At 36.5% G+C, this 25,403-nt stretch overlaps 1 protein-coding gene across 1 annotated transcript; it reads right to left on the bottom strand.

Moving 5' to 3' along the window:
• Positions 1–3,536: 3,536 nt before the first annotated feature.
• Positions 3,537–21,854, bottom strand: LOC136254971 (protein sidekick-1-like). Its single transcript, XM_066047690.1, has 14 exons — positions 21,730–21,854; positions 16,056–16,355; positions 15,708–16,004; positions 12,852–13,136; positions 12,513–12,800; positions 11,297–11,686; positions 10,962–11,243; positions 10,561–10,911; positions 10,397–10,503; positions 7,663–7,888; positions 7,018–7,117; positions 5,677–5,965; positions 3,901–3,940; positions 3,537–3,601 (listed from the first exon to the last, which is right to left on the bottom strand). Exons 1-14 carry the CDS (start codon positions 21,782–21,784, stop codon positions 3,537–3,539), a joined length of 3,075 nt encoding a protein of 1,024 aa, XP_065903762.1. The 5' UTR covers positions 21,785–21,854.
• Between the last annotated feature and the right edge of the window lie 3,549 nt (positions 21,855–25,403).

The raw sequence follows: 25,403 nt of genomic DNA, 5'->3' as shown, positions 1-25,403 counted from the left end.
CTCGGAGTCACAGCATTTATTAACGTAGGAGCTTTCATGTCGGCACTTGTAGTGGCTATGTATCTCATTTTCCCAGCACTGATAGTTTATTTTCTTCACCAATTGACCATCCCTAAAGCATCATTTTTTGCATATTACAATTAGTGTTGTTCCAGTTCTCAGTACTGGAACTAAAATAATTCCAGTTTCTGCCCTTTTTATTCCAGTTCCAGTTCTAGAACTAGAACTAGAACTGGAACAATAATTTTGCTTTTCGTAAGTCTGGAACTGGAACTAGAACTATAATTTTACTTTCTTCAAGACTTGAACTAGAACTAGAAAGAAATTTTATCAAGTACTGGAACTAATACTGGAACTGGAATTGGTCATAACCATACAGCTTTTGCCAATGAGATTTTATGTTCTTATAAGACCAGAATTTATCTGCAGACAAAAGCACTTAATGTAGTATATAACTTCATACAAGATGTATGTATTACAACCACGCATACATCAATGTGCTAAAAACTGCTTGAAACAACTGATTAGCTATAATATTAGAACAGAATGCAAAATGCTGGCTCAGTCACATGTTATGTCTGGTTCAGTGTTTGATAATTACATGTAGCTACAAGTCTTTTAGTACCACCCTATAGAGTGTTAGGGTTATAGTTGTTAGTGTAATAATGCTGATAACTACTATACAGTATTGGCTACATACTATACAGTATTAGCTACATATATGAAACAAGTAAACCTGTAGCATATTAGCTTATATAACTTAATAGTGACTCTCCATATTTCATTATGGGCTTTTGGTAATACTTAAGTTAAAATAAGTGTTGTTCTAGAATATCAAGTAAATGTCATGGCTCCTGAACTGGAACTAGAACTGTAATTCTAAAAATTATGGTTCCAGAACTGGAACTAGAACCGTAATTCTAAAGATTATGGTTCCAGAACTGGAACTAGAACTGTAATTTTAAGATTATGGTTCCAAAACTGGAACTAGAACTGTAATAACTAGCTGATACTGGAACAACACTAATTACAATGTGCCAGGTTATGTTGTTGTAAGTTGGTTAAGTTTATCTGGACACACGCTGCAAAGAACTCTCACCAAATTACCATTGCTGTACAGTATACCCATTAAGTACAGTATGCTGACATCTCAACATATTCTCCTACCATTAGAAGTTTCACAGCAGCAAATATATTTTACATTTAGTGTAGCTAATTGCAGGAAGCTTTTGGAGCTACAGTACGTAACTTATAGGCCAAGTGTATGCAAGATGTATTACAGTACGTATGTATTATACAAAGTGTCAACAACAAGCTATGTTAAAATGGTAGCTATCTATTCTAGTAGCACCGTGTGACTTGTGTCTAGTTCAATACATTCTATGAGATACAGAACATGTTCAAATGTATTAACACCATATACATGCAGAACTATAGCTTGAAAACTTAGCACTAATGATTAAGCATCTGCTTCACAGTATTTCATATAACTATTGATGCTAGGAATAGTCTGGAAGGGTTTACATGTTTGTATACAAAAACTTTTTTACAATTTCCTAAACTCTAACAGAAGCATGCAGTCAAGTTTGGTTGTTCACGCTAACAAGCCATCTACATCCAATTCAACAAAAGGAATACAAAATGATTATATGGAGTTTCATTTGTTAAACAAGTCAGAAAACAATTGCATGTGAATGCAACAGCCAACATACATGAAGGAGTAATTAATGCTAGGTGTACACACTGGCTGAAAAAGGCTGTATGATTGTGGACCATGTATACCTTTTCAAAATGTCTATCGGGTTACAATAGTGTATGCCATAAATGATGAAAGTTTGGAGTGACTAAAGTTTGGCAAATTTGGTGAATTGAGGAATTTGCCAAACTTTATTCGCCAATCAGCTATTCAGGATATAATTCCATATTAGCTGCATGGTATATTCACCAAACTTTTAGTCCACCAGCCTGCTTCGCATGCTGACTCTCCAAAATTAAGTCTTGCCAAACTTTTGTCGTTTATGGTATATATATATATATACAGAGTCAATTATTACTGCCTGGCATAGGCCATTTGTCAGGCAAATGTCATGTATGGCCGACCATAATGGAACCTGCCTGACAAAATGTCAGATCAAAATAGAAGGAAATTGTAGAGTTTTTATAGTGAAACATTGTCAATAATGGCAAATGCAATTTGACAACAACGAGTGTATTATTATAGGTTGAGTCACTCTATTCTATCAATGTATCGTAAGGATTTCCCTATTATGATGAATTGTGGAAAACAATAGCACATCAATGTCAGGTAATGCTTTAGGTTGCCTGACATTTTCACTGGGATTTGGAAAAAAATATAATTGTCTCTGACAGCTGCCTGTAGATACTGTGTGTAGTATGCTAGTATGTTAGCTACAACAAGAACAATTTGTACATATAACTGAGGAGAACATTAAGGCTAGATGGCCTATCACATACTATATGATTAAAATACATACATGAAGGTTTAGTCTCTAGTAATCTAAAGTTTGGTCAAAACAACAGCACACATAGAAATACTCTTGCAACTCTCTGATCAATTATTGTTTATGGTTTGTTGTCATTTATAACTTCATAGACAGAGTTTTCTTGAAGTTTCACAAACTCTGCTTTGCCTGCTGTTGGCTTGTTGTCCGAAGTACACAGCGATGGTACCTCATATTCATCTTCAATAGAAGAAAATTGCTTTTTATCATACCTTGACTGCAACTCTACATTATCATATTCATGGCGAGTCCTATCCCTGTCTCATAAAACATTACAATGACTATTCTAACTGAGTATAGCTTACATGTTTGGTGTAAAATTGTATGTTTTCTTATGTCTTATCACAAAGCACATATAGATGATCACAACAATCAGCAGAATGTTTACCACAAGTGCAACCACAAACAACACAATGAAAGCAATAAGGATGCCGCTGTCACTGTCTGATGATTCTGACATCACTACATATGAAAGTAGGAGACAAGTTAAAGTTACTGCCATCTATACCATTTGGAGACCACATTCATTATTTACAGAAAGTACAACATAGTGGGAAAAGGTGGCATCAAAGTCCTTCAATGACTGTCTTAGGATTAAACAAAAAAAATTTTTTTTTAATTTTATTTATTAAGGCCTTACAACACAAGTGCTGAAAGTCTGTAGGACACCTGGTCCTAAAGCCTGTTTAAAGTTGTTACAGAAAGTATGTTTGAAAAGTGAGGTGGAGAAAGAAGAAAATGTCCATAACTGCATGGACCTGGGCAGGCTTGAATCTGCAACCATCCGATTTAATGCTCAAATGCTTACAGGAGTCTGCTTTAAAATGGAAAGGAACATGTAAATGATATAGCCTTAGCTGTGGAAACTTTACAATTTACATAGCAGTAACAGTGACAGTGGTTAACGAATATATGTATGTACAATAATATTCCTTGTAGTCAGTGGTTGAATTACATATAATGTGATTGGTCTGGGAAATCAGGTCTTATTGTTCATGTTATAAATGTCCCACTTTAATTTGTTGGCTGCTTTTTCCACACCCCATAAGGGTGGCCTGGGGCATTGATGGAGAGACACTCTGAGGATGGATATATGTAGCGATACAGCTCTGTGGTGTTGTATAAAGTGCTTTGCCCAAAGTTTCCTACTTTTAGCCAGTTTTAGTCTTGAATATATAGCCCCTAACTTGGCCTGATCATCTCCACACATTCCTTTCATTTTGAAAACAATCCTTTGCCCTCCCCTAACCTAATACAGTTAACCTTGAGAAGAAACCATTTATTTTAAGGAGGAAACTTGGCTGATGATTACTTGTATAATGGATGCTCTGGAAGTGTACTGCAGCATACAACTGAACATTGATACTGTATCACTTACCTGTACCAGTATTAGCAGTCATAGCTGAACTTGTAGAGTACTGCAAAGAAATGAACAAAACAAAATAGCATTTGTACACCTGCACAGTAGAGGGATACAGTGTTTACAATTGAAATGTACATTTGAAATAACATTTTTTGCAACAAAATTATTATTTACCACTGGTGAATCAGTTCATATCATTTCAAAGGAAAAATGATTCCAAACATTTTTAAAAATTAATTGCGCATCTCAACATTCAACTCGTTAATCAATAATTGTTGAAAAGTGGCATGGTCACTTTGCTTCATTTTGCAGCTACATTCTGCCTGTTGTGCAGTGTTAAAACAAAGAACAGTAGAAAAAATCAACCCACTCACTTCAAATGTGGGCAGTGTGTAGCACAAATATTATAAACAATAAAATTAATGTGACAACTAGCACAAGAAGCCATAAATGTACTACCCACAAAATAGCTTCCGCTATTGAAGAAAGAACCAGCACACAAAGGTAAGTCCATGATGCATAGATTGTAGTTCTAAAGACCAAGTCCTGGGCCTAAACAACAAACAGTGAATTGATTGATTGATCTGTTTATACTCCAAATACTCAGCCATTGGCCATTCCTCCATACCGGAGTGTGCACAAAACAATACAACAGAAAACTGTAACTAGCCAAATACAACACACACACACACACACACACGCACACACAAATAAACAGCACAGCAACCTTACAAAAGAAACAAGTAACCTAACAACACAAAACACTAATAACAACTGCAGAAATTTAATCAAATCAAGTAACAGACTCTTGAAATAAATGAGTGAAGAGGCTACCATGAAACTCAGAGATGTCCTGAAACAAGTTTGCAGTTTGCAGGCAAAAGAAACAAGTTTGTGAAGAAACAAGGGTTTAATTTAGTGGGGTGGAGTGGACATTTGTCCGTTATCCCCTCCTCCTTGTTTGTCCTCCTCTTAAAATTTAAGGATTTTTACTTTTACAATTTTCTCATTTTACAGTCAGTTATTTGATCAAATAGACCTAACCTAATCTTGTTCTGATTAGTTTTTAAATTGGCTAAAATTGCTACCAAATTCAACACTGTAATATATGTATTTAAATTTCTTTTTTTCAGTGCATTTCATTATTAAAGTCCAAACCCATGATAGCTCCCTTTCAAAACTTTTCTCTTCAATGGCTGAAATAGAAAACTGCTTACCGATCCCATCTCATGATAGTTGTTTTAAAATTTGTCACCACTATTTGATTAAAGTTGCCTACAGATCCTATAGCACATTATCTACAATTTTCCATTAAAATTGGTTCCAGAACCAAATGTATGATGGATATTTTAAAATTTCCTGGGGGGGGTATGCTCCCAGACCCTCCTAGCTAGAGCATGCTACACAGTCATGATGAGTGCACTCTATTGAAACTCCTTCAACCTGTATCAAACAAAGTAGATTGCTAATTTTCATGACTGGTTGTATGCCTCCTCTTGACATTATTTAGTCAGTTAGTTAGTCAGTCAAATGAAATTTCTATAATTGTGTAGTAGAGACATATCAAAATTATTTCAGGTCAAACTGAATGCACATTTGGACTAGGTTATACCTGACCAATACTACTGTATCGTAAAGGAGAGATGAGAGAGAAACCTTTGTGATACTATCCAGTATTGCACAGTATAAGTTAATAAACTAAAGGTTTACAACAAGCAATGGAGCTAGAAGAAACAAATAACACTATCAATTTGCTGCACAAAATCACATTTTACAATCTATTTCACTTACCAGGTCATCAGTAGTATGTGCTCTGACCAGTAGAGCATACATCGTGTTAGATCGCAATCGAACATTCTCATAATTTACTCCACTAATATTTGACCTACTCTCATCTCCCACCATGTAAGGATAAGGATAGTCACTGATATCATTAGTCTCTACTATGCCAGTAATATAGGTGTAAGGTTGACCATTACTGTTAGCTGCACTAGCTTGCTCCTTATTAAATGGACCAATATCCTCCACATCTATGCTACTGGTTTCATCTCCACCACTCACCACAATAACAGAATAATATCTACAGAGAACAAAATGGGCACAATGATTAGTTTTACAGAATCATTTGCTACTATTTGTGACCAGATCTGAGATAACCCAACTCACACAGACACACATGTACACTCACACGTGCACACACACGCACGCACGCACACACACACACACACACAAACACTCTCAAACCCATATTTTTTATCACAACTGGACTGCTGCACTTATAGACTAACAAATATATTTACCCTATCCTTTCTTTAGAACCAGTGGGTCTCAGGGGCAGATTCAGGGGGGGTTCAAAGGGTTCCATGGAACCCCCCTTTTGAGAGAGCCTCTCTTACTCGAGATACTCTAATAGAGCAGTCAAATCAAGATACTCTAATAGAGCAGTCACAGTAGTCTTTTGAGGAGCGGTGTAGCAAGCTATGTATCTATTTATAAACAAGGAAATATAGTTGGTGAGGGCATCTATGGTGAGGGGCAGCTATTGTCAGTAGGTGATGACCTTTTCTTTTTCTTTTTTTTTGTCTTCAACCTACAGCTAGACTGAAGTTGCAATTCCAAAGTGGAACCCCCCTTTTTAAAAGCCTGGATCCGCCCCTGGGTCTGGATTCTGCTTAAACCATGAGTGGAAGTATGGCATCGTTCAATGGCCATGGTATTGTTGGAATATTGCATCTTGTAAAGCCCTGTTGAGCCAGTTAGTCTCTATCTTTTCTCTCTCCTTTTGGTTGGGAGGTTTGGACAAAGTTACAGTCTGTAGGGAACCAAGAGTTGGTTTCTGGCCTTCACTTGTCTTCTTACAGATGCTTTACTCCTATAAGTTGTCCCCCTATCACCCCTATGTCTATTTTGTGGAATATTACTATATATACCCACACAAAAAGTAGGACAAGTTTTGGCATCAAAACTTTATACGTACATGTATACAGTGATAGCTAATTATATATGTAGGTGAAGATAATCTACTTGGTATGAAATTGTTTGCATATAGCCTTAACCATTGCAAAGTTGTAATACAATACTGCACTAATGTATCTACAGTACAATGAAATAAAATAAATGTAAGTCACTTACATGATAGGGCCATTAACATCAGATGATCGCTGTATTTCTATTTCAATATTAGAAGGACCAGCGCATCTTAACAGTTGTGGAGTTTTGGGTGTAGGAGGAGCTGAAATGATTACAGCAGTAAGTGCATGGAAGAGTTAGCTCTTACAAATAATCAAAACATACAAAAGCATGTCGTGTAGCCAAGAAAAGCCAGTGCAGGGACAGGTGTGCAATAATTCAGGACGTGAATTTATTTTTATTTTTCATGCATTTATAACTAGGTAGTACAGTTAGTACCAACATTTTGCTGTGGTTCCTCCCTCAGGGTGACCTACTATATTTCAAACTTGAGCTGAATCAATACAGCCATCACTAAAATACGCACTTTAAAACCCTTCTCTGGTTATTTCTTCACATTTTCATAGTAATCTTATTTGCAACATTTTATGAAGTGTACAAATACATAATGAAATAATATGTATGAGGTTGCCTGGTTCTGCAACAAAGTAAAAAATATATATATATAAGCTTCAAAACCAATGTGCAGTCAGCTTTGGGGAATTGGTATCTTACTGTGAAAATATTTACTGTGAAAATAATATTTTGACAGTAATTAATACATCTTACACGTAATTATCAAATATGTATTTAAATATTTGTGTTTACCATCAGGTAGTGTAGACACTGAGATCATTGCTTCAGGTCCTGGTCCCACATTGGTATAAGCCACAATGGTGAACTGGTACTTTGTACCAGGTCTCAGACTAGCTAGATTTAATGAGGCCGATATTTTATCATCGCTGAGCTCAACACTAGTAAAATTATTGACAGTAAATGTATCCATTTGACCAGTATCTTGGTTGAAGTGTGTTTCCATAGCATTATATGACACCTACAAGAAATATGAACCACTACTACAAAACATGATATAGTCATATTATTATACTGTGATTTAGACTTCAATTAGTTTAATACTGAGATTTGATTGAATGAAAAAGTGGGCTATAATCCCCTAGTGCCATACTCATGTCCTATAGAGACCACACTCTGAGAACGCAGCAATTACGTGCTTGTAACTTTGTCAGCAGTTAAATGGATAAAAACAGCTGTGCTGAATTGGAGGGAGGTGTAATGTGCTTGTTTCCACTAATTGTTGCCACATTTCTTATTTACAAGCAGCTTCCAATGAGTTGAAGTCTGGATTGGTTAGACTTTGAAACACAGGGTTCTACAAAATGTAGTAACCCTCAGGCCCTGTGTTTCAAAGTCTAACTATTATTTAGTATTGATCAATTTTTGTTTATAAACTTAGCTAAATAATCTACATATAATTTCATTCAGTACAGTAATCATCATATAGTACGACAGCATACTGTACAGTAGGGACCACAAAAGAGTAGGCGTGGCCCACAAAATAACATCACCCAAAAACCAGCCTCAATTTTCCCTGACGACAATGAGGCAGTATTGGTTAGGAAAAACTAAGCCCAACAAGCAGTCAAGATCGACCTGAAATGCTTTAAACAGTTACTATAAAAGTTTTTATTAATCATTTAACAGAATTTTCTAATGACTAAGTAACTGAGTGATGCCTTCAGACAAGCATAACTCAATAACAGCTAAGGCTACGGGCTTGGTTTTTTGCTGTTCGATGTTGCTTCAGCCTAAGAGGTGCCTTTTGGCATACCACAATACATACAATGCATTCTTCATGGACTTGCCAGTGTGTCCCTTTCATATTTGCTGACAGCAAAAAGTGTCAATTTGGCAGCAGCACATGACAGCTTCCCTTCGTAACAGAAATCGTCCATATTTTTCATAGTGACCACTTTGATTGCAGAGGTGTTTTTTGAACAGTTCTTGATTCATACTGCTGTGTAACGGGTTGAACATAGCCGACTGCAAGGCATAATGAATACTTCACTTTTCAGACGATAATTGATATAACTGGGCACCATTTCTTTCTTTCTTTTGGTATGCGTGGATTGCAGAGGTGCTTTTCGAACAGTTCTTGATTCGAAATGCTGTGTAACGGGTTGAACATAGCTGACAACGGATACTTCACATTTCAGATGATAATTTATATAGCTAGGGTGCACGGCACCATTTCAGATGCAGTATGTGTGGGTTCACTAGTCATAATAATTATTTACAAAAAAAGTTAACAAGCAAGTACACAAAAAATAATTGGAATTTTCAATTAGAGTGGGGACCATAACACATTGATAAAAAGTACTGAAGCAAGCTGGAGTAGTGCACGATATTAAATCACAGTAAAACAATAAGAAGTGTTATATCCCTACCGTGAATTTCCGTTATGGTATTTTGGAGCACAGTACGGATATAACACTTCTTATTGTTTTACTGTGATTTAATATCATGCACTATTCCAACTTGTTTCAGTACTTTTTATTGATGTGCTATGGTCCCTACTCTAGTTGAAAATTCCAATTTTTGTACTTGTAGTATAAGAAAGATTTCAATTTCTAACAAAAATATATTATTAGCAAAATAAACTAGCTTTTCCTATCTTTCATGACATTTGGCAGTATTGGTGAAATGTAATCAACCATCAGAACAATTCAAAAAAGTTTCTATGCAGTTTTTGAATTAAAATTTCTACTGGCTGGCTTAATTATATACTATACACTGTAGCTTATTGATGCCTACAGACAAGCACAACTCAATGGTTAAAGTAGATGGAGATATATTTTCACTGAGATAAATATGCATCCCAAGAATTGCATCACTCACTCACTGATTAATTCTCACACTTCATTGACAAACAACACTATGAACTTCAATATGGCTTTAGCCCACAATGCCTCTTTGCCAATCACGCATGCTTTTTGCCAATAGCAGAAGCTACAGTGCTATGGACATACTCAACAATGACTTACCTTTGTTCTCCTTTTTCTTTTTGCCTGCTGAAAAAGGTCTCAAGTGGTATGATAGCACATCAATGCTTTTGTCACAATAAAATGGCATAACTTTGTACCACGTCTTGTTTTTGCCTTATCTGCTTTACTAGTTAGGTAATGGAGGGCGAACACTGGAGGCAGAGCCTGTATGAGGTGTTCACCATGAGCCAAGGAACCTAAGCAAAAACCTTTAACTAAAGTGAAACGGGACAAAAGCTTAGAAGGGTTTTAAAAATCCAACCCCAATCTACAGTCCACCTTGCAAGCACCAAACTTGGTGGTCAAACCAGGGAGGCCAGCTAAGTAAGGGACTGTACCAGTTAGAACTGGAGGGTGAACACCGAAGTCTAAAATACACAGACAGGTTCCAGGTGAGCTTCTTTCATATTACAGTGTATTTATATAGTATCAATTACATACAATTGGTGAGCTAAAAGCAAAATTCTGGGCTATAAGTATTTTACTAAACAACCACTAACTGTGAAGTTGGTGATCAGTCCATTAGGAGGATCAGGTCTCTGCCATGTGAGGGATATACTTGATTGTGTTACATTAGTAGCAACAATATCACGAGGCTCAGTGGGAGCTATACAACAATAACAAGAAATTATTATAAATACAAACTGATATTTAAATAACTCACTTCCTTCAGATGTAGTAATCATTTCAGGGATTGATCGACTTCCCAATAGCTCCTCTCCATTGTACAGTGCAACAGCTGACACTTGAATCCTGTATGTCACTGACCCATTAAGATTAGTTAGTGTACCAGAAGTTCCAGTAAAGCCCATAGCAAACTCTCCATCTTGTGCTAGTTGTCTCTTCCTCCTATTACTAGTCATAATAGGACCATAGGGACCACTCACTGGCAGGTAGAACACCATGTAGTGAGTAATAACACCATTTGGTGCATCAGGCTCCATCCAGCTTATTGTTAACATAGAGGATGATATGGATTGTGCAGGTATAGTAATGCCAGCAACAGAAGCAGGAGCTAGAGAAGAATGATTAGTGTATAGAATACATATATGTATTACAACTTACGTTCTGGTAAAGTCATTACAGTTATACTGTCACTAAATGGTCCTGCTCCCACTCTAGTATATGCTCTTATTTGTATAGTATATATTGTAACAGGTAATAATCCTTCAACAGTACCCATCAGTGTATCAGTGAATTGTTCAAGTGATGTTGTACTGTTAACACTATACTGTGCTTCATATTGTATGATGATCCCATTAGGAGTATCAGGTGGCATCCATGACAATGTCAAAAGTCTTGGCAAGATAACGGCTGTGGTTAGCAAACGTGGAGCAGTACCGGGTACTGAAAAATTAAAGATAACTAACTTGTAAAAAGCTCTTATATAATTCACTCACTATCTTGTCCAGATAATCCATACACAACATCACTGAATGGTCCAGTTCCATTGACGTTGACAGCAGCCACTTCTACTGAATAGTTGGTAAAAGCCACTAATCCTGGTATGTTTTCTACATGGAGTCCTGTACTACTACCAGCACTAACAGTTATCAATGGTGATGCACCACTACCTACACCACTACCACCACTACCAACAGGTGATACATCACTATAGTCACTATCAACAGTTACCATTTGCGATACATTACTACCCACTCTGGCAAATTTAATCACATATCTAGTCACATCACCATTACGTAACCTTTCTTCTGGTGGTATATATGTTACTGACAACATTGCTGGATCAGTATCCATTAATGTGATATCACGTGGTGGACCATCTGGAACTAAAATTAAAATAGAATGATATCACAATTTGAATCCTAAAATTTGGATACAGTGGATCCTCACTAATCCAAACACTCACTAATCCGAACAGTACAAATGACTGTTCTATTAGAGTATTTTGCATACAAGCGTATGTTCTATTAGAGTAATTGAACTTTGTTCTGTATAATATATAATCAATGGGTTCACTAATCCAAACAAATTCACTAATTTAAACAGACTTTGAGAACAGAGCTGTTCGGATTAGTGAGAATTCACAGTATTGTGTAGGGTATGGTGGAGACTCCATTTAGTTGATTGTAATTTAGTCATTTCTACAAGCAAAAATGGTGTACACAAGCGACACCACCAAGAGTGTCAACCTTTATACCTTTATGACACTGTGTCATAGTAACACCTACTAAATAAATGTTGATGTGACACCCTGGCAGGGTGTTCTAATTTTCTGAAGCTTCCATGGGGTGAATCCCTAATCATCCTCTCTTCATTATTATGGCTTATTTAGGAAACACATGTGACTTGTTAACAGCATTGCAATTGCACTTACTTGTTTGTCTTTATGAAAGTTTAAAATTTCTTTTTAAAATACAACTACCAAAGAAAGTTTTAATTGTAGAATTCATTTATAATTAGTTCAAGTCAAGTCAGTTCAAGTCATGAAGGTATTGGTAGGCTGGTTTCTGTTCAATAATTTTTTGAGACCTTCATGATCCCTAATATACAGTACTATCATACTATGATACACTGAAGTCAGACTCAAATGTTTTTGCACTTATTATAATATTCTGGTAGTATATCCATGACTACTTGTAATACTTTACTTACCATCTGGCAAAGTCATCACCCTCACTGCACTGGTAGTAGGAACGTTAGCTGTATTGTACATTGCTTGTACTGTGATATCATAGCTGACAAACTCTTCTAATTCATCAATAGTAGCCCTAGTTGGTGATCTACTAACTGTTTCACTGGCATCATCAGCAAAATCCTCCACACCATCATATGATATGATGTAGCCAATGACATCATCAGCATTCGCTACTGGTGGATCCCATGTGACCTCAATACTACGAGGTGACAATGTGACAGCATTAACATTAGTAGGAGGACCATCTATAGGACACTGTCTCATGATAATGATAACTTGTATCATATGTGACTTACAAGTCCTGCCCCTAACTTCATTAGTCCATGGACCAGGTCCTAATGATATAACAGTATATGCTCTCACTCTAAAGCAGTACTCAGTGTTAACAGCTAGTCCAGTTACTGTATGTGTAGCTTCATTGTTCAATGGTTGCAGTGTAGTATAACTTCCACCAGCACATCTTCTATATCGTAATTCATATTGAGTAATTATCCCATTAGGTGGATCAGGTGTCATCCATGACAGAGTCAATGTAGCATTAGTAACGCTATCCACCATCAGTGATCTTGGTAAAGTGGGCCCTGAAAAATATATTAAATTAAAAAGAGTTAATAATTACGCATATGGCAGAGAATGTATCAACACTATGTTGGTCTGGACAAAATGAATCTGTACTGTTCAAGGGCTTCATAATGGCTTTTCAATATGAATACTATCAAACAGTATTCAGTGGCAAAGGCTTTAACTGAAAGGTGCTGAGCAATGAATTTAGTTAACATGTGGGTAGTTACCAGTTATGGTAATAGGAGCCCTTTGACTTATTTATACTGGCCTATGCAGCAGACACTTTCCCTACCATAATTAATTAATTAAACTCTCTAAAGCCATAGTAAAGGAAACTGATGCACTGCACCAGTGTGATAATTATTAATAAGAAATGCAATGATGTGCTTTTCATGTGTAAGTAGTCTTACCACATGCAAGGTAACAGTTAATGTTTACAGCCAAGTTGCCCACCAAGTAAGCATGCAAAACACAAACCAAATTTCAGCAAAGCACCCCCAAGATTGCTGAATCAAAGTTCAACCTTCATCTTCACTTGAATCTTGTTTTACATAAACCATAATAAAACCCCAGTACATTATCCAATTGTGTTGAAATTCATGTACGTGAAGATAGGCAATCCAAATTTAAAGACAAGGTCAATACTAAGCACTTGCAAACTGGCTACTAATCACACATTTTTAAAAAAAACATGAATATTTGGTCATGTAGGTGTACTACTGCATAAAAGAATAAATGTGAACAGATTAACTAAACCAATCCAAATCACACATCGGGTAAAATCAAACTAACCACCACCAGTGGATAGCTACACTATCGTACAACTAGTTTTGACTCTCAGTACTACTTGAGGCTGGTTTTAACAGATGTCTTGTCTGGGTGGTGTAGAGAGCTCGAATGGCAGTTTCAGGCCTTGTGAAGGACCTGGAATCAGTGGTTTATTGGCGGGTGGCCTGATAATGTTGGCCTGACATTTTTTCTGTTGATTTTGCTACATATCAGCCACTAAGAAGCCAGCACAGCCCTGTAATCTCATGTCTGGACTCCAATCGTGGTCTGCCTCCATTTTGAAGTCTACTCTTGCCCAACCCACCACCCTCCACCACTTTGTGAGCACTCATGATACTACTTCCCTTGTCCAAATGATCAGATTTTTTATCATAATTATTTAGCAGGAAACTTTACAAGCAGCTACAAATACTGGACGTGGTCTGAAAGGTAATAGAGTGCTGCATTGTTTGCGTAAACTTCATGTGTGCTTGCTATCCTTGGCAAGTTATGCTGACTTGAAATCTTTAAAACTGCCGAAACTTCTAATAGCAATTTGGATCATTTTTCCAAAATCTAGTCACAAATTGAAAATTGGCCTGCACATGATCATTGAATAAGTGGTTCCAAAGAAATCAGAATAATTGTGATGGATTTACAGTTGATTTCACATGCATTCAACACTGACTATTTTACATTCAATCTGCTTGCAAATGTTCTAGCACAAAAACAGCAGCAAGTAACTTTAACCTCAACAAAGGATAGTATGTAAGTGTTCCATTAAGCTACTGAACGTGTTCAATTGCATGTGCAAATAACTGAAAGATGCAAAAACCAGATACATGTACCAAGTTTTGAGAATAAAAATTGTATGTTATTACACCAACCAGTAACTCACGATATTAGCAATAAGCTAATTGTTGTATAGATAGATTAATTATCATAGAAGAGTCTTTTGATTCAGTGCTTTAAAAGAAATGCATTCAAAGCCATTGAGTTTCAACACAAACATCTAAACTTGTCTCAAAATAAACAATTGAAATACTCTAATACTGCAGTCACGCTAATAGAACATTCAGTAAATGCAATCACGGATGCAAAACAGTTTTAAATGTCAACAAAAAGCTAGCCACATCAAAAATATTTGTGACTGGATTTTGGAAAAACAATCCAAATAGCACATTAGAAGTTTCAAGATAAACGGATTAAAAGAATTGAAGCAAGCATAACTCTCCAAGGATAGCAAGTACGCGTATGAAATTTACACAAAAGATGCATCAATCTGTTACCTTTCAGGCCACGTCCAGTACTTGTAGCTGCTTGTAGAGTTTCCCGCCAAATAAGATAGAAAATCTAAGCAGTTGGACAAGCGAAGTAGTATCACGAGTGTTCACAAAGGGGTGGAGGATGGGGGGTGGCAGGGAGGGCAAGAGATAGACCTCAAAATGGAGGCAAATCATGATTGGAGTCCAGACATGAGATTACAGGGCTGTGCTGGTTCCTTAGTGGCTGATATGTAGCAAAATCAACAGAGAAAACGTCTGGCCAACATTATAAGGCTGTCCACCAGTAAACCACTGATTCTTGCCAAGCCAAGTCCTTCACAAGGCCTGAAACCACCATTTGAGCACTCCACACCACCCAGAAAAGATGTCTGTTAAAACCAGCCTCGAGTAGTTTGAGTAGTACTGAGGGTCAAAACTAGTAGTACAATAGTCTAGCTATTCACTGGTGGTGTTAGTTTGATTTTGTCTGATATGCGATTTGCATCGGTTTTGTAAAATCTAGTCACATTTAGTATAGATAATAAGGTAACTTACTATCTTGTCCTGAAGTTTGTACTACTGGAGGATCATTCAATGGTCCAGTTCCATCAACAGTCATAGCAGCAACTGTTATTGAGTAGTCAACAAAAGGAACTAGTCCTGATGTTGCGATTGTAGTTCCAAAGAGAAGAGTGTCACTCACCATATCACGTGATCCAACCCTGGTATAATTTATTGCATAACCAATTATTACTCCATTATGGTCAATTTCTGGTGGTGGTTGCCATGAAACCCTCAGTGATGATGGGTTAACACTTGTTACCATCACATTCTGTGGTGGTGAACTAGGAACTGTGGAGTTATAACATGAGCTTCTCTCACATCATATTATGTGTCACTTACCATCTGTCCATGTTGTTACTGACACTACATCACTATTACCACTAAGTGTACCACTACTAACAGTTTGTACAGTGATGGTATAGGGAGTGTCCTCCTCCAGATTGGTGAGGATAACACTTGTAGTACTACGACCAGTCACCATCACACTTCCACTCCTACTACTAATACTGATATATGAAGCAGTAGTAGTGTATGAGATGAGGTAGCCAGTAACATTAGCTGATGGTAATTGGTCCCATGTGACCTCAACACTATGAGGTGAGGTCACTGTAGCTCTGATATTACCAGGAGGACCAGCAGCTACAAGGAAGACCCACATGCATTATTAAACATATTGTACATTTATGCTATGCACACAAACCGCATTATAGTGAAACCTCAATAACTAGGCCACATACACTGTAAAAATATATATACAGTAGAGTTTGAAACATACAACAGACATCTGGGAACATTGTAGAAGATGTAATAATTATTTTTATTGCATTGCAATTATGTTACAGCTAAATTAAATCTATATCAAAGCAGCAAAGCTATGAAAAAAGGATGTGGCCCTCCAAAAAGGCCAGGGTGAAAAAGTTAGGAAATCAAAGATGGGAATGGCTGCAATGATGCATCATTGTGGCTATCAGGGTGACTTGTTACACAACTGGACCCTGTACAGGGGAGTTAGGTACATATAGTTGAATTATCTGTCTACAGCATGTTTTTACAAGGCTGAACACTCTACAGTGTAGCTCCCCACATGGTGACTTGATTGAAAAAAGAAGAAAATACAAAGAAAATAACAAACTTTGAAGACACGTACCTCAATGATGGCAGGGACGATTCAACTCAAATTTGGAATGGGAGCTAGGTGCTCTATCCTGAAGACATTTCCACAGCAAAAATGGTTAATTACAATTTAAAGACTATCAAACTATAAACACCTGAAAATGGCATTTTCTTGGTTCTGTAAAATGAGTCTGTCATACCAGCATGTACTGGCTGTACTTGTTGCACAACACACTATTGTGTGTCTTGATATACTATAGAGCACACATTTTTCCTCACAGACAAAGCTAGCATGAGATGTTTCTTAGGAAAAGCTAGTCACAAACCTAGCATGTCAGCTACAACAGCTCTATTAAGAGACCTCTGAAAACCAATGTGCGCATTCACAGCTTTGATCTCTGTACCACTACACTACATTTACCAGGACAATTTTTAGCAATGATCAGCATAACACTGACTACTCCATGGACACTTCTACACATGCTACTTTATTAAAGACAGTCATTAGACCAACACCTGTTCGACAATAACAACAAAGATCAACAGATGTGAGTGAAGATTTAACTCTGTGTTCCTTTGTTTTTGTCAGACATGATGGAGCGAAGCATACACTACAAACACCATATGATGGACCACACCAGGTTTTGAAGTGTTCTGCTAAACGTTAAACTGTGGACATCAAAAATTGTATCGTTAGACTGACTTAAGCCTGCATGGTGTATATTAGGGATTATCAACCACTTAATTTTCAATCACCTGTAACTTTATCATACAGTATCATAAATCTGCATGTTTTTCTTCAGGCTGTAGCACAGTTCACCATCCAGGTTCATACCAAAAATCAGTTCCACAATTGATAATATCAACAGGCCCAAAGTTGTTACACATGACATGGTAGTTCCAGTTATTATCGACCATCACTACCATATAGCCAGAAATTTTCGAGGGACAAAACTTTGCGAATTTCACAAGTGATAATAGCTTGTGAAAATATAATCGTAAAATATTTCAGTTTATACACATATCTATTACCCACTTTCTAGATTTTCATGAATTTAAAAACGTGAAAATCATATTTAGCACAGTTTCGTGAAAGTTTCATACCTCAAAAATTAATTATCAACTTTCATGTCATGTAAACATTGTCCAATTGTTCAGAAGTTAGAACTAACCAATATAAACACTCTACCCACACAGTCTAATTACATTTCCACAAAAATTTTGAAAATGATCTAGCACTCTATGCTGAAGTAATGCAAGTACATAATGTAAGTACATAATGTATAAAACTCTACTGCTAGCTACCGTATTGCCTTGAATTACAGCCAGTCTCGTATAAACGCCTGGTCCCATTTAGTCGCTGGGCATACACAACATCATAACAAAAATAAATTCCTGGTCTCAAATAAACATCATTATTTTTAACAATTCTGGGCATTGTTATAAACAATGAAGTGAAGAACATTAAAAGAGTTCCTTTTTAAGCTTGAATCTGTGAAAAATGCTGAGGAAAACATCAAGGAGAGTCCAGGAGAGTACAACACCAAGGTATGAAGTTGACTCATCAATGCTGATCAGGTATATAAATGCTAATCTCCTATAGTGGCCGGTTTCATTTAGTAGCTGGGGTAAAATGTTGTATGAAAGAAATGAACACCTGGGCTGTAATTCGAGATAATACAGTAAATTGTACAGCACACAGTCCACAGCTATTCAATCCATCCTTCATCTCTAGACAGTACATAAGCATGCATTCATTTCTTACATCTTGGATTAGTACATTTAACTCAATCAGTTAGTAATTACTAGTAGATGACAGATCATCTTGATATCTTGATATAAGCCAAGGCAAATAGCACACTCATCATTTTGATATGTGGATTCCATCTTCATCATCACTTTCCTGAAAATTCCCTGAATCTGAAAGTGGATTAACTGGTGGTATTAAAGTGTTTGATCACTTAGTCTCTTTAGATGTTTTCTTCAATGCATTCTCTTGCTGCTTCTTCATCATCTCAGCCTTCTTTCCTTTCTTTTCCATTCTCAATCTTTTTTTCTCTTTTGCCTTTATTTCTTCCTCTTCTTTTTCTTCTTTTCTTTTTCAATGGATAATGAAAGAGATTGTGCACTATCTAGCTGTTGATTTTGTACCTTTGGACTTTGGGGCTGGACTAGGTCAATTTAAAATTTTGACAGTTCAGATACCAAAACTATGGTTTTCAATAATCCACTGGTTTTACTTGGCCCATTTTACATACTATCAAAAATGTCACAAGTTCCTCCTCTTCACCTGATGAAAAAGATTTTGGGCCTGAATTTCTGCCATGTTGTACCTTTCCCAACAGCCTCAGATATTTCAAACTAGTCTTGGCACACCATATTCCTTGGCTGTTCTATTCACTCCCAATCTACCACTGAGACTTCGTGGCTTCCATAGCCTGCACTATGGACTCATTATCCCACAACTTTCAGTGCTTCATCGAGGTGTTGTTTACAGCTTTTTTTCTTGTCACAGGCTCTTTTCTTCCATCCCTTCCTAACAGCAGCTTATGCTCCTTTATGCTTGGGCATTGTGACAGATGAAATGGTTGATACACGTGTCGTTAAAATTTTTTGATTATTGTCCAATATGGTTGGTCAGTAATATATTTCTAAACTGGTCAGTAATATATGGTGGTCGATAATCCGTGCATGGACAAGACAGCGCGTCCTAATAACTCACCTACTTTGCCTACTTTCTTTCAGCCACCAGCAAGCTCTCTCCCCCAACCATCATCAACTATTGGGTTGCTATGTTCACTTTCATAAGATAGATAGATAGATAGATAGATAGATAGATAGATAGATAGATAGATAGATAGATAGATAGATAGATAGATATAGATAGATAGATAGATAGATAGATAGATATTTTTAGCTCCACACAATCGGCTAAAGCTGTTCTTCCTTACAGGAGACATTACAATACATACATACAATACTGAAAACAAACACTACAGTTAGCCACAGTTATAAACAAGACAATACATACACAAAATAATCATTACAAAAACTATTAAAATGACATCTGTTAATGTATTGTGGAGGGAAGCTGGTACTCTGTTCCACCAATGGGATGCTTTGTATCTAAAGAACCGTTGCAAGAAGGTAAAATTGTATTGATAAGGAGGCACAAAAAATGGCTTAACCCTTGTATTATAATGCGTTTGGGTGCTACCAAAGTGAATGGGTGGCTCGAAGGGAATACATCTACTATAGTGGTACTGGTGGAACAATACACAAACAGAATGAAATATTGAAATGGCAGCCACTGCAAATGTTGGTAATACTGCGATAAATGATCATGATCTTGGAGATTTAAGAAACTTTCAGACTACTAACTGTTCACCTAACAGTGCAGAGTAGCCATTGTAGCAGCATACACAGAAGCCATTATGTAGCTACACAAACATCTACTCATCATGCATACACGTTAATTAACTTGTAGTTACATTTTAGTAGTTAACCTTTTCACTATTTTTAAATTGTATTCATGTTCTTGTAATTATGTACATAACCACATCCTTTTTACTAGCCATCCCATTGGTATTGTATTCTCTTGTGTATTTGTATGTTGTACTATCATGATCAGTGTTATCTATTAACTTGTGAGTTGGAGCGAATTCTCTTGGCTTTATCTTGGTGACTGAAAACTCTATAAATGCTATCTCACTAGGGACCTGTGCAACTCATACAAAATTTTCTCGCATTTTGTAATGGAAAGGATATGTGAAGGATACCCGTTCTGAATGTCAAGTATACAATAATTCATCATAACCATGTTTTTTTGTTTTTGTTTTTTAAAGGCATATTATATTATATGTTATAATTGTAGGACTCATCAGTATGTTACAATAGAAAGGCAAATTAAAACTACATACTACAAAATAAATTTACAATGTGATTTGATGTAACAGATACTTAGAAACGTGTCTACATTATTACAAATTATAACATCTTCAGGTACAGTAGATTGTTCCACAATCAAATCGTATTGGGGAAGAAACTGTAAGTATAAGCATCCACAGCCGGTTGAGCCTATCTCAATGAATTTAAATCTCTGTTCCGGGTATGTTTTGATCTACATGGTACATAATTAGGTAGTGTGACGTCAACATGATTGTTAATAATTTTGTGTAACATCTGTAGTTTAAAGCGAGCATCTGTAGTTTAAAGCGAGCTTCTATCGTATTTGTGTTCTTTTTTAAGCAGATTATTGGATACACTACTAGTTTGGAAATAGTCGTTCATCACGAAACGAGCTACATGTTTTTGTACAGACTCCAGTTTATTTATAGAGCGCCTACTGTGAAGAGCCCAAACTGCAGCTACATGTCCAGTCATGGATTTTTTTCTCCTTTCAGCAACTTTTCAAACACACCTTATGTAGCTAAAGTCTTTGAGCAGGCTGTAGGACCAGGTGTCCTACAGACCTTCAGCACTTGTGCTGTAAAGCATTAATAAATAAATAATAAATGTTCTAATACAGGCATTTATAACGCTTTTGCTGACCTCTCCGCTAGCAAAAACATTGTCAATTACAATGGAAACAAAGGATTATGAATTTAATTTATGTGGTTATCATGACGTAATATCGCATTTAGTGAGTGATATAGACAGACCATGCATAATCGAAGGGGGGCAGCCGCGCCAAACACGCTGATCGTTCTTCCATGTGTCTTTGCAGCCACATATAACCAAATCCTTTCTTATTTATACATAAAAGTTATCTGATAGATCTTCATAGTTATAGCTAAAATAGTGCAATAGCTTAAATGATCGAGTCAGTCTCGGTATCGTTGCTCCTCTATCGCGTTCGAAAGCGTCTCTACAATTAACACACAACTACACAGTTACTCACAACTAAAGCTCCATGTCAGAAACCCCAATATGAAGTAGAACAATACCGGTTTCATCTCTCCTCTAGCTCGTCTGAATCAAGGCGGGGTGTCACGTATTATATATCTATATATCTGCGACCGCGCCGGATCAAAATCTTGACTCGCTGTGCCGGACCTTTTGACTCGACTAAGCCTTAGCCTTTTTGACTTAGTTAAGCGGTTTTTGCCCTTGACCGTTGACTTAGCATGAATTTGGTGGCCTTGACCCTTGACATAGAATTTGACCGCGGTCGCAGATCTATACCTTCAGCCAGTGCCTGTGTATCACCCCCTTTCCCTTGTAAACTATAAATTATAGGATCGCGAGATCTGATATACATGCATCCTCTCAGTCAACATATTCCGGTAGAAATTTATTGTGGAAATAGCCAGCTAACTTTATTTTATTATTATTATTAGCTAGCTAACTAGTTAGCCCTACAGTGTGAGTGGCAGGCCTGGTGAGTGGTTAACATGTGTTTATAATTAACTATTATTCATGCAATATTATCCGGCGCGAAGGCTGGCGCCTACGAGGTCTGGGCGCAGGTAAATATTCCCCTCCAGCTGTGCATGTTGCTGTTACATAATTAAATTATAAGGTTTCTTGCCCATGCATATATATGTTCACTGTCACATTATATATGTTATTGGCTTTATAATGTAGTACACCAAATGCTATTGATTACTGCTACTTGTACCAACATGCAGCCATGAAGCCATAGTACTAAACATAATTAATACACACATTACAGCTAAGTGTTCAAGTTTGATATGGGTGGTTTAGCTTGGTGAAATCTTGATCACAAACATAATGATATGCAATGTTATGTGCATATTGTTCTCATCAAAGTTCCTCAGGAAATTTCAGTTTAGATTTCAACACACAATAGCATAGCATTCCAAATGGTGAAACTAAGAATGTCGTGAGATACTATTATGTAATTTACTAGATGTCGCGAGCTAATGAAGGTTTGCTGCTGTGTAGCACCTGATCTATAATATTAAGCAGAGTTGAAACTGCCACTATTAAAGTGATTGGCTAGTTGGTAATTTAATAGGCTTGATAGTAAATAGTGGTTTTGTACGACTTCAGAATAGGGATAGTTTTCAAAAACATATAGCTAGCTAATGCTGTCATTATACAGATATGTAACATAACACAAAATGAAACCCATTACACTGGAGCTATACAGCTATAGCAATAGCTAGATGTTTATGAATATATAAAGGTAAATGGAATGAAAACAATAACAAAAAGATATTTGAAATGCAATGAAGGAACGGGTGTTCTATAAGGAGTAGTAGTGATAGTTGAGGATAGGATAGGATAGAACTCGTGGTTACAGCCCACGTAGTTACAGTTGATCCTCAGTTTAGTCAGTTATCCAAACCCCTTGGGACCAGGGTTGGTCCATAAGTCTAAAAAGTCCACACATTAAAATAGCATAAAGAAAAATATTTGTATTTTCTACCCCTCATACATAGAACAGTCACTACTCTAATAGAGCAGTCATTTCCATAATTTAGTTAACCAAGAATGGGGATAAGTGAGGTCTGGTTAACTGAGGGTCCACTAGTCATCACATTTGGAATCATTCTGTTGCACAAAATAATTATTGTGCATCAACAGATAATAAAAAGATTTTCTGGAGACAGCTCCAATATATGCCAGTTCAACTTTGAATATGGCATATTATGTGTAGATGTCCAGTGTTGCTTGCAAACATTTTCTTCAATGATTGAATTGACATGATAAAAATCAGTAGTTTATTTTTGTCAAACTCAAACTTTTTATGTTAGCATTGCATGTGATACAATGTACATGTTGTTCTGTAACAATGATGTCATGAATGATGAATAAGTTACCAGAAAATATAAAATGTTGGGACCACCTAGGTGATTGTTCATCACTAAACCTTTACTTTGCTACTATATATTGCTAGCCTGTAGTCATAATAAATACTGAGGCATATAATTATACTCTTTGTACTGATAGTGAATTTAGTATACTTCCAAGTCACATGCATGCAAACTTTCTGTTAGAATAGAATAGGGTTCGGCTTTTTGTTTCCTTATTGCTAATGAATGTTCATAGTTATAAACAATATCGGTAGACATATATGTCATTGTGAAGGAACTATGATCCTAACTCAAATATAAAATTGCAATTTTTTCTTTGTCCTTGCTAAATGTTTGCAATCACTGAGCCCGCACATACTGCATCACAGGAAAGAACGGAACTAAACATACCATAAAACTAATTAATACACATCAGTCCTGATAAATCACTGAAAATGAAGTGACCATTCCACTTTGTTTTCAGCTATGTTCCACCTGTCACACAATGCTACAAACTAAGGACAATACAAGAAGCACCTCTGAAATCTATCCAATTGATATCACTACAGAAATTATATTATGGATGGTCTATTAAATCAGTCATTACGCACTACCCATGAATCTATACACCTATATAATAATATATGTAGTAAAGAAATTGGACACAAAGAAGGACAATAGTGAGTCCATAATGTATATCCATTGTACTATAGCTGGAAAAATGGCATATCCCGGGCCTATATAAGTAATGTGTTGAACAGTGAAGAAATCAAGTGAGTAATGCTTGGCTGAAGGCATCAGCTACTTACTTAGCAGAAAATTCAGTTTATAAAATTAATTTCATAGAGCTTGGTGGAAGTGTTTGGAGTTGCTCTGGAGGTACATTTTAGTTTGGCTAGCCTAACCAATACTGAAAAGCTGTCATGAAAGAAAGTGAGTTTGGGATGACATTTAAGGGCAAAGAAGTTTAAACCTTCATAATCTCTACCATACAGTACTACTATACTTTTTCAAATTCATTTATTAAGGCTTTTTACAGCCAAGTGCTGATGGTCTTAGGACACCTAGTCCTACATACAGCCTGTTTAAAGATATTATATTAAGTATGTTTTAAAAGAGAGAAAGAAGAAAACATCCAGTACTGCCATACTGCATGATGCTAGATCAACACAGTCAACAGTATATTGCATTCAAGTTTTGACTGTCACTCACAATATTGCACAGAACTTCTACTGTACGTATTTTCTTCACTTACATAGGTTACTTCCCTGTAACCATAGATATTACAAATCCACAGTTAAAATAACATTAGAAATTACAGTAATTGGTCATTATCAGACAAAACAATGAAACCATCAAAATAAGTGAACTACTGTTGTAAACAAGATTGCTGTAGTTAATGGTATGTGGCCAATAGCTATGAGAAACTAACCACTGTGACAACAGTGACATATATGTACAACTAACCTGTTCAACAAGTCTCCATTATCTTTGTCCAGTAACAACAATTTGTTATCCAGTGTGGATACCAGTATACAGTAACCATTATGTGAGAAACTGACACATGTTACTGGTTCTGTGTGGGTACTGTATATAGCAGTACCTTGTAGTTTAGAAACCTAGCACAAGGATATTCATAGAATATAAAAATCAAGGCAAAGCCGAGGTTTTAAAACACAAAAATCCAAGGGCATGGTCTCTAACCGACTTAGAAAATGGGGATGTTTTATACTATGTACATACAGCAGGTGGAGTATTTGTCACTTTTACAATCATCACACTGTCAAAATAAATCCAGAAGACTGGACATTGA

This window comes from Dysidea avara, chromosome 5 (genome assembly GCF_963678975.1).
Source record: "Dysidea avara chromosome 5, odDysAvar1.4, whole genome shotgun sequence".
In the NCBI taxonomy this organism is placed as follows: Eukaryota; Metazoa; Porifera; class Demospongiae; order Dictyoceratida; family Dysideidae; genus Dysidea; species Dysidea avara.
This window is presented reverse-complemented; position numbering and strand designations above follow the sequence as displayed.